Source organism: Fukomys damarensis, unplaced genomic scaffold (genome assembly GCF_012274545.1).
Source record: "Fukomys damarensis isolate Sample0158 unplaced genomic scaffold, DMR_v1.0_HiC HiC_scaffold_25, whole genome shotgun sequence".
Taxonomy (NCBI): Eukaryota; Metazoa; Chordata; class Mammalia; order Rodentia; family Bathyergidae; genus Fukomys; species Fukomys damarensis.
In genome coordinates, this window is record NW_022900937.1 from 6796106 (window position 1) to 6807235 (window position 11130).

At 40.2% G+C, this 11130-nt stretch overlaps 1 protein-coding gene across 1 annotated transcript in view; it reads left to right on the plus strand.

Moving 5' to 3' along the window:
* Positions 1 to 11130, plus strand: part of Tacr3 (tachykinin receptor 3) — a 71383-nt gene that overhangs the window by 58196 nt on the left and 2057 nt on the right. The window contains exon 6 of the mRNA XM_010641610.1: positions 10225 to 10421. Within this exon, the coding sequence (XP_010639912.1) occupies positions 10225 to 10421 (197 nt within the window). The remainder of the gene's footprint in view (positions 1 to 10224; positions 10422 to 11130) is intronic.

Consider the following 11130-nt stretch of genomic DNA (forward strand, 5'->3'; position numbering starts at 1 on the left):
CTCATGTTCGGTCGGTGCCCACACTGGTGATATCATCATAACGAATTCAATCGCCTCTCTCAAGGCTCTGTGCAAACACAGTCCCATGAAGGGCCTGGGGATTGGGACCTCAATACACACATTTGCAGGGGAGGCAAACTTTCCCCCAAATTATGACTCTCGCCTACAAAACGCACTCACCCCATCTGAATCATCCCAGAGTCTTTGCCCATTCTGTTGTTGACCCTAAGTTTAAAACCTCCTTTATATTATCATTTATCTGAGGAATGGGTGAGACTCCAGGTAAGATTTGTCTCGCGATGAAATTCTTTTCAAGCTGTGAGCCTGGGAAGTTGGACACTTCAACTGTGCCCAGGCTACAGTGGTAGCAAAGGCACGGGCTGGACATTCCCACTCCCAGAGGGGATTTCAGGAAGAGAACAGATCGTGGGTCACGAGCCAGTCTGAACCCTACAGAACAGGGCCCATTCGGTGTGCATGTGTGAAAGCCGCTCTCTTTAGTATGCCAGGAGCCCCACTCCCTTGGCCCCAAAAGCACCTTTAACCCTCTGTGCCTGGGGAGCAGACATCCCTGCACCCCCGCACCCTATCCTCATGGTGACACCAGCAACTTTGCCAATCTCTGAACTTCTTTGGGGATCTTTCTCCCTTTCTTTGAAGGGTAATGTATGCACCCAGAGACCTCTGGTGGCCTGACCTTATGGAATCCTAAAAATGTGATCACTGCTCTTGATTGTATCCCCTCTGTCAGCTTCAATTCAAAACTGACAGATTTTCGCTGCATAATCTCCTCTCCTTCGGCCTTCTGCTGACTTCCTTGATTGAAGACCCACAAGTCAAGGTCTGCAATCTCTGCATCAAATGGTGGCCCAGCCACCCCTTAGAGTTGGCTCCAGAGCATCCTTTCTAGTTCTTTTCAATTCCGACCGTCTGGGAATCACCTCCACGTACTGGCTGCTCTGTGTTCAGCGCCTCCTTCTGTTTATCTCTGTCCTCTTGCGTTTGACCACAGCAGCGAAGAGAAACCAGGCCACGCCATCCACACCTGGTGTGGAAATCTCCTCAGTAAATATCCAAGTTCCTGCCTGATGAGTTCTACTTCTGCAAAACACTAGAACACAATTTGACCAAGGTTCTGAGTCACTTTACAAGAATTGTCTCCACTACAGAGCCCAGTAACATCGTCTGCATTCCAAGTGAGATCACGTAGAGCCTCTTCCATGCTCATATTCCTGTCGCTGTTCTGTTCATGATCACATATGCGCATCTCTCCTGATCTCTTCCTTTCCTTCTGAGACCTCACTAGAACTGTAAACTACATCTTTACACCAAGAGTCCTTTCAAGGCAACCTGAGTTTGTCTTCCGTTTCAAACTTCATTCTGTCTGTTCCAGTTATCCAGGTCCAAAGTCTCCTTTGCTTTTTATAATATTGGTTATAGCTCCTGAGCCAATATTAAGTTTGTACTGATTTGCTGGTACAGCACAGTACCATGAGCTTGGTGGTACAGATGACAAAATCTTACTTTCTAACAACTCTGGAAGCTAGAAACCCAAGAAAAAGTGGCAGCAATGTTGTTTCCTTCTTGGGCAGCTCTGCTGGGTACAGGGGGTGTCTTCTCCACAAGTCTGCATGACATCTTCCCTCTGGGTGCCTGCGTCCTAACCTCTTCTTCTTAGAAGGGCACCAGTCATACTGGTGTAGAGGCAACCGCTTTAAAGGCTGTGTAATCAGATACTATCATACTCCAAGGTACTGGATTTGGGGAATTCAACATATAAAATCTAGAGATACAAAATTCAGGCTGCCTCCCTCACAAGCACAAGGACCCGAGTTTGATCCCTGGTACAAAAAAAAAATCAGGCTGCAACATACCTCTGTAAGTTATCCATAATTTATTTTCATCATCACATAAACTCAGTCTCTGTTCCCTGTATGTCAGTCAGTGTATTCCCATTTTTAATGCCCTGCCTCTTCTCTTCGTTTTTGTGGCTACATCCCTTTCTTTGGTTTGAGTTCATCATAAACCTAAAGTTTTATAAAAAAAAGATTTCAGTAGAGCCATGAATGATGTTTAAAATAAAATGTGACTAATGACATATAAAGAAGTGAATTACAAACACAACACAACACACCTGCCCACATAGTTCCTGTATCTGCATATGTGCATATACAGGTTTTTTCCACGTGTGCTTCCTGTGATTTCTCCTAGGCATTACTGTAGACGAATGTTAACTGGGTGTATATGTTGGGTTTGGCCATAATGTCCAATTTTGCGCTGACATTCACATAATGTTCTTGTATTCTCACCTCATCCGGACCATGCTGCCCAAATCCGGCGCACCCTCTGACCCACCCTGCTGGCTCCACAGGGTATGTTCTTATTTCTCACTGAGAGCTGAAGTTCTCAAGCAGTGTTCAAAATGAAGTACCGAAACCAAACTTAAATAGCTCAGGAAATTTTACATTTGCATGATCGTCATTAACTTTCTCTCTAACACACACGAGAATATGTTTTTAGCTCGATTATTTGTGGCTGAAATGGGCAGCTGGGAGCCTTTCCCTTCAGGAAACGCAATGCCCAGGTCAGAGACCTGTGCAGGGAAAGGATGCAGGGAGGCGGTGGAAATGGTCCAGGTGTAGTGCTTCACATGGTGTGCTCTGAGGAGAGTCTACAGCAAGCAAGAAGTTTCCTATCACAGAATAAACCCTGCATCAAGAATATGACTCCTAGGTTTTTTTTTTTTAACAGTTGGCAGCATTTTATTTAATTTCCCAGACTGATTCTTTCATAACCTAGACCTTAAAAATCATCCATCATACTCTAACTGAATGTGACAAGATAAGAACAACCATGGCCACTGCAGTCTAACCTGCACAGGATACGAAACTCAAAGATTTTTCCCCCTTTGATACATAAGGACAAGGTACCGATAGCTCATTCGCATTACTACTGACACGCATTTCAGTCCAGCCTCCGTGGTTACAGTGGATTGCTAACTACTAAAAGCAGGCAGATTGGCTCCGTAAGCCCTACACACCTGTCCCCACCTCCCTTCCTTCCCGCTGGTAAGCTCCTACCAAAGACAGTGGGTGGCCCCAGCCTCACGGGTTGCCATGCAAATAACTCCCACTGTGTCCGAAGCAGGATGCGTCCTTCAGCTTCAAGAAGTGCATGACCTCTATAGAGCTTTCAATCCGGTTAGTAAAATTTGTTAAGATGTGATAAGATTTGAATCTTTCCCATCCCAGACTTTCACCTTCACCCTAAATTTCGGGAGCTTGGAGGTTCTGCCCACTAATCGCCTCTCCTGCTCAGCACGCGAGTGCCACAGACCGTGTGGGTAGCAACACAGTGCTAAGGCTCACACATTTGTACATTTACTACTGCTCAAACTTCCTACATCCAACAGTTATTTTCCTTAGCATTTCATGAATGAAGAGGATGATTATGGATTTTGTGATTTCAGTATTTCACAAAAGAAAATAATTTCTCCCTTCCAAGAGGCTGCTCTTTTATTTACATCAAAACTGGGGTCCTGACTATTATCAAGGATATATAAAGAACTCAAAACAATCAGTCCCCCCAAATATAAAGACCCGATCCAAAAATGGGCATCCGAAATGAACAGACATTTCTCATACAAAGAAGTGAAAGCAGCAAGAAAATATATGAAAAAATGTTCCACATCACTGGTCATTCGAGAGATGCAGATGAAAACAACACTGAGATTCCACCTCACCCCACAAAGAATGGCTGCTATCAAGAAATCACACAATAACAAATGTTGGCGGGGTTGTGGGGAGAAAGGAACCCTCCTCCATTGTTGGTGGGAGTGCAGACTAGTGCAACCACTATGGAAATCAATATGGAGATATCTCAAAGAGCTTGGACTGGAGGTTCCATTTGACCCAGCCATCCCTCTGTTGGGTATCTTTCCAAGAGAACTGAAAGAATCATATCACAGAGAAGTATGTGCACCCATGTTTATAGCGGCACAGTTTGTAATAGCTAAATCTTGGAAACAACCTATTTGCCCATCCGTTGGAAACTGGATAAAGAAGTTGTGGTTTTTCTATAAAATGGAATATTACTCAGCCATAAAGAGCGAGAGAATAGATTCATTCATAGGAAAATGGATACATATTGAAGATATACTCCTAAGTGAAATAAATAAGTCCCACATGTGTAAATACCGAATAGTTTCCCTGGTGTGAATATTCTGCAACAATGCATAAGATTCTAATAAGATTACTGACATTTAGAAATGGGAGGAAAGGAGCTAAAGGTGTAGGGAAGGTGTGATACGTAGGGGAAGAACAAAAAGGGAAAAGAAAAAAATGTGAGAGAATGAAAAGATGAAAATAAAGTGTTTGTAGATGGGGAGGGGAGGAGGGGGAGAAGGGAGGGCAGAGGTAAGGGGAAAAAAATGAGAATCAAGACTTGCCATGTAAAGGTACATGATCCCAACAATGAATGTAACTGTACTGTATCCCTAAATGTACCAATAAACTCAATTAAAAAAAAAAAAAAAACTGGGGTCCTGAAAGTTTAACAACATTAAAAAAGTTTACCAACTTCCGAAATAATGCCACAGGATTTTGTCAGCTGAGGGCTAGCGTAAGAGTGTTTTATAGAAATACATTTTGAAAAATCACGAAGACTGTTTCATTTCAGAAGGGTCTCTTTAAATGGCCTTTATAATTTTTCTAAATATCTCCACGAGTTTCTAAATCCTTTGCAAGGAAGTCCTAAAGGTCCCCAATCAGTGAATTGGAAGTTATTCAAAACCTCCAGTCCTTTCTCCATACTTTTCTGGGCTTTTTCCATGTCAATAGGGGAAGTCACTTGAAAAGACTCAGGCAGCCTCTGCTGTCTTCACTATTGTTGGAAAACAGTTGCATGCATAGACAATGTGAGTCGATTTGTGTAGAAAGATTCAAATAAACACCAAGCTCAGTTCTCATGGATACATTTTGTTTGCTCTTAACATTTATTCAGAATGTAGGTGAATGTTTCCTGTGCACAAACAAAACATTCGGATGTATTTTTGCACTCATTCTCTCCCTGGATTTGTTTAGCAGGAAGGGGAAATAGTGCTACGATAAATGCTTTGCTCCCTTCATGCACTCGTGCCCATTTTAAAAGTAAAGAACCAATGATACCGGTGGTTAATGACTGAATAAAACCTTAGACAGGATTTCACCACATTTGTGCCCTTCAGGTTCTTTCATTTTTTATTTGTTTTCATTCATTTATTTAAAACTTTCTGATCACTCTTTGGTTTTTTTCATTTTTTGTTTTTTTGTTTGTTTGTTTATTTGTTTTCTGGTACCAGGGATCGAACTCGGGTCCTTGGGCATGTGAGGCAGGCGGGGAACCTCTGAACTAATCCCTAGCCCCACCCTTTATTTTTAATTAAGTTTATCGGTACTATTTAGATATATAAAATGATCACATTCAAACATGGAATTTGTACCTGTTCATGATACTTCTTTTTTTCCCATTCCCTCTCCTCCCTTCTACCCCTTTTCTTCTTATTTACCAAAGCTTTATTGCAAGCCGGGCATGGTGGAGCATGCCTGTAATCTCAGCACTCGGAAAGCTGAGGCAGGAGGAACACTGTGACTTCCAGACCAGCCTGGGCTACATAGTGAGTTCCAGGTCAATCTCAACTACATAGTGAGACCCTGTCTCAAAAAAACAAATAAACAAACAAACAAACAAAAAAGCTTTGTTGTCATTTTATCCTTCTTTTCTCATTTTTTCCCTTCCTCCCTTTTCCCCCTCCACTTCCCTCTCCCCTTCCCATTCAAAATTTTCGTCCTATTTCACAATATCTCTTATACAACGTTGTATTTATATACACATTCAGTTTCTCACACTGGTGACATTTACACATGTCCAATTTATTTCACTTAAGAGAATGGGCTCAAGGTGCACCCATTTACCTAGAAATATCTCATTTATCCTTCCTTATGGTTGGATAATACTCCGTTGTTTTTTAAAAATCTTTATGGTAGATGGGCGTTTGAGCTGTTTCTAAGATTTAGCTATTACAAACTGTGTGTCTGTAAACATGCGTGTGTATATATCACTGTGATATGATACATTTCTTTCAGGAAGATACCAAAAAGAGAAATTGCTGGTTCAAATGGAACCTCAAGTCCTAGCTTTTTGAGGAATTTCCACACTGATTTCTATAGTGGTTGCTCCAGTCTACACTCCCAACAACAGAGGAGAGGGGTTCTTTTTTCCCTACCATCCCACCAGCATTTGTTAATGGTTGATTTCTCCATAGCAGCCATTCTTTTGGGGATGAAATGGAATCTCAGCATTGTTTTAATTTGCATCTCTCAATGACCAGAGATGTTGAGTATTTTTTCTTATATTTATTTGCTGTTTCTACTTCATTTGTGAAGTGTATATTTATCTCAGATGCCCATTTTTGGGTTGGGTCATTAAATTGGGGAGTTCTGGGTTTTTTGTTGTTTTTTTTAGTTCTTTATATATTCTAGATATTAGTCCTTTGTCTAAGGAACAATTGGCTAAACTGTTGTCCTCTCTGTGAGTTCTCTCTTCACTCTGTTGGTGATTCATTTTGCTATGCAAAAGCTTTTCAATAAAATGAGATCTCAGTTGTTGATTCTTTGTAATATTTGCCACGCAACCAGAATTTTATTCATAAAGTCTTTGTCTATACCTATGTCTTCAAGAGTTCTACCTACTCTCTCTTTCACCCAGTTCAGTGTTTCTTTTTTAATGTTTATATCTTTGATCCATTTTGGTTTTACTTTAGTGCATGGTGACAGACGTGGGTCTACTTGTAGTCTTTGAGATGTGGGAGGACAATTTTTCTAGCACCACTTATTAAAGAGGCTATCTTTCTTCCAGTGAAGGTGTTTGGCCCTTTAGTCAAAGATAAGGCGGCTGATTGTATTTGGAGTTGTTTCTAATTCTTCTAATCTGTTCCATTGACCCTCAGATCTGTTTTCATTTTTGTATTTATTTTTGTTTTTGCCAGTACCGTGCTGGTTTTATCACAGAAGCTCTGTAGTATAATTCTAAGACATTTAGAAAAAGCATTTCACAAAGTCCAACACCCATTCATGATAAAAATCCTACAGAAAATTGGAACAGATGGTCTTTATCTCAATCTTACAAAAGCCATCTATGACAAATGGACAGCCAACATCCTACTAAGTGATCAGAAACTGAAAGCTTTTACTCTAAAATCAGGAAGAAGACAAAGATGCCCACTATCACCATTCCTATTCAATATGGTGCTGGAAACATTAGCCAGAGGAATTAGATGAGAAAGAAGTAAAAGGAATAAAGATGGGAAAGGAAGAAGTTAAATTATCATTATTTTCAGATAATATGTTTTCTACATAGAAGAAACTCCACCAAAACCTACACCAAAAGACTCCTAGATTTAATAACTAAATTCAGTAGCACAGCCAGATACAAAGTCAACAGTCAAAAATCAGTAGCATTCCTATGTACAAAAAAAACCCATGGAGAAAGAATTAGGGAAACCATGCATTTCGCACAGTAACATCAAAAACAATGAAATACTGGGCCCAGGATTTAGCTCAGTGGTTCCACTGCCTGCCTTGCAAGTGCAAGGTCCAGAGTTTGATCCCTGATAACAAAAAAAGAAAAAAAAAACACTCAGGAGTCAATCCAACAAAAGAAGTAAAAGATCTTAACATTAAAAACTACAGTACTCTGAAAAAGGACATCAGAGGGGATATCAGAAAATGGAAAGATAGCCCTTGCTTTTGGGTGTGAAGAACCAACATAGTAAAAGGGCCATACTCTTAAAATTGTTGTACAGATTTAATGCATCCCAATCAAAATATCAATAGCATAGCTCACGGAACTAGAGAAAACAATCCTAAAATTCATTTGAAACCAGAAGAGACCTAGAATAGCAAAAGCAATTCTGGGTGACAAAGGCAAGGCAAGGGCATCACAATCCCTGACTTGGTCACTCTTCACTGTGAGTGCTGTCTAAGTGTCTGGAACACATCAAAACAAGCAGAAATGTCTTTTATATTCTGGCATGAGAAAACAAAAAGTAAATTAAAACTCAACAAATAACTGAGAACAAAGAGCAAGTTCATGGTTTCCAGTTGTACAGGAAGGACAGATTTGATTTTTAAATATGCTGGTCAAAACAGGACTCACAGGAAAAAAATGACAGTTGGGCAGAGACTAAGGAAATGAGCAAGTTAGCCATAAGAATAATCAGTGGCAGAGCATTCCAGGCAAAGGGAGGAGCCGGAGAGAAAGCTCAAAGGTGAGAGATTGGCAGGAGCTTCTCCAGGAAGAGTAAGACTGTTCCTATATTCAAGGATGAAACTGTCAATAAACCTATTTCATTCCATTTCGCATCCCCTCAGACTACAGTTAGCAGACACCATTCAGACATTCTTCATCACAATAAACAAGTACACTCTCAAAATATTATTTTCAGATGCAATGAAATATTTTTGTGCTCACATTTTATTGCTGTTTAACAAGGATTTTACATTTTTACTTTTGTTATTATACTGTAAGCTTCAAAGTGAGGCATTTGTCCTCTATCATTGTATTTCCCACTGTGATTTCTCAGGCAAAATTGATATTCAGCAAATGTTTTCAACCAGAAGAAGGAAAAGAAGATTTCAGAGTCTGAATGGTAAAAACCCATGAATCACAGTGGCCAAGTCTTTTAATCTTTCCTCAGTGTCTAATGTGCAGTTAAAAACCAGTAACTTGGTAAACATGTGCAATATTGCATGTATGTGAATTAAAATATGGCTCTTAATATATTCCACAAATACATAAGTATAATAAATATGAGACAACATGCAGAAATTTGAATGTCATTCTTCAGGAAAAAAAATACAGTCTGACAATTCCTGAGGAAATAAAAAGACTTTACATGGGCACCCGATGATGGCATTCTATGAGCTGTTGACCCAGATTTCTTTGCTCCAGTGGCCAATTTCCCATCAGGTCAGCCCTGGTCACCTGGGTGGTACAGTGGGTAGGCCCTGAGGGAACATTCACCTTCTACAGTGATCCATTTCCTGCTTTGTCTATTTATAGAATGTCTCTCATGACTCTTAATCTTGGCAACTTGCATCAGAATTCGCGATTTTATGGTCAAAATGACAAGACCAGATCATAAATAATTATTCTCCTAGTTCTAACCTGCCTTGTAGGATTTCCTCTGGTTTTTATTAACCTGACTACTGGTAAGCCTCAAAATTATTTTAATATACCTTATTCTAGATATTAAATAAAATCTAGGTGTATGAGACTGATTTATCATGATACATGAAATAAGATAATCAGAAAGTACTATACACAAAGCTGTGCTGTTCAGTGTCTTCAGTGCCTTTGGTTCTAGCTTTCTTATTTTTTTAGACACAGACTAGAGATGCACAACTCAAACTCTTGTACAAATGCTACATTGTCATTTATCATTCATACATTCTGTATTTGTTGAGCTCCAAACATATAACTGTGACCATGGCCTTCCACGATACTATGGTTCAAAATGATGGAATCACAAGAAATGGCTTATGATTAATAAACTCCAATTATTAGACAGTCGTATGAGCCGATTGCCTATTTACACACTTAAAACTAATGAGCATTCTTCAGACTTTTGTGAGTATTCATAGTCAGTACGTAAGGCAATTTTTCCAGCATATGAGAAACCAAATTAATCGAGAAGTTTGCCTACTGATCATGGTGTGAAAGAAATCTGTATGGCCTTAAGCTACAACCAGACTATACTACATAGTAGAGAGCAGCCCAGCCACTGCCCCTTACGGGGCACACCTAGTGATTTAGTTGGTTTCCCTAAATATAATGGTTCCGCTCTTGTATGAAATGCACTCCTGCTTCTGTCTCCAGTGGATCTATGGGCTTCTGTAAACACTTCTTCCAGGCTAATTAAAATACATTTGTTTACATTTACGCCAATGGCATTCATCACTGGGTGAGTAGAGATGGAATCAAGGCACAACACACTTTCTTCATGCCTTTCCATACATAACATCTACGTAATATGTCTCTTTGTATAGTAGTCTTCACCATGTTTAATATATTGACTATTCCTCAGACATGCTGTGTGTTTTAGGTGGAAAGCTACGGTTTGCAGCAAGCTATTGAAATTATTACATCCACTTTTTAATGTCCCCAAAATGACTTCTTTCTCCCCAGGTTGTAAAAATGATGATCATTGTCGTGGTGACCTTTGCCATCTGCTGGCTCCCCTATCATGTTTACTTCATCCTCACTGCCGTCTACCAGCAGCTGAACAGGTGGAAATACATCCAGCAGGTCTACCTGGCCAGCTTCTGGCTGGCCATGAGCTCCACCATGTACAACCCCATCATCTACTGCTGCCTGAATAAGAGGTAAAAATGGGGCTACTGAGCAAGGTCCCCCCCCACCGCCTGCCATCTGGAGCAGCATTTGTTATCCTAGTTCAGGCGTTCATTTAAACGCCAGAAAAGAAGGAGGCTGTCAAAGTACACTGAAAGGAGCACAGAGCCTGATTTCTTTTTTTTAAGATGCCCTCCTGCTTTATGGAGATCACATGTGCAAAACAGTGTTGTTAGAGGTCCTAACTGGGCAGTTTGTCCATGGGTCAATTTCTCCCACCACACACTTCAGAATTTTATGTGCTCAAGAGATAGAGAAAGTGCCCACATGATTGAAAGCAGTGAACTGAAACTGTGTTAAAATCCACAAGGAAAGGAATGTACTTCCACGGGTAATTTCTATAAAATGGAGAGACTGCAGCATGTGCAAGTGGCCTGTGCTAGAAAGGATAATCTGCACGGGTTTTGAAACATGTTTTCGGCACCAGGGATTTAGCTCAGTGGCACCACGCTTGCCTCGAAAGCACAAGGTCCTGAGTTCGATTTCTCGTACCAGAAAAAAAAAAAAGTTCTGTGAGGGTGAGGGTGGTAGAAGCAGCAGTAAGAAATGGGAAAGATGTTTGTAAAATATTTTTTAAAGTGGGGACATTGCAGCTCAAATTTAAATCTAGAAAAAAAGTTGATTTGTCATTTCTAGCTTTAAAAAAACATTCTTTTCTCTCTTTTTTTTTTTTTTTTTTTT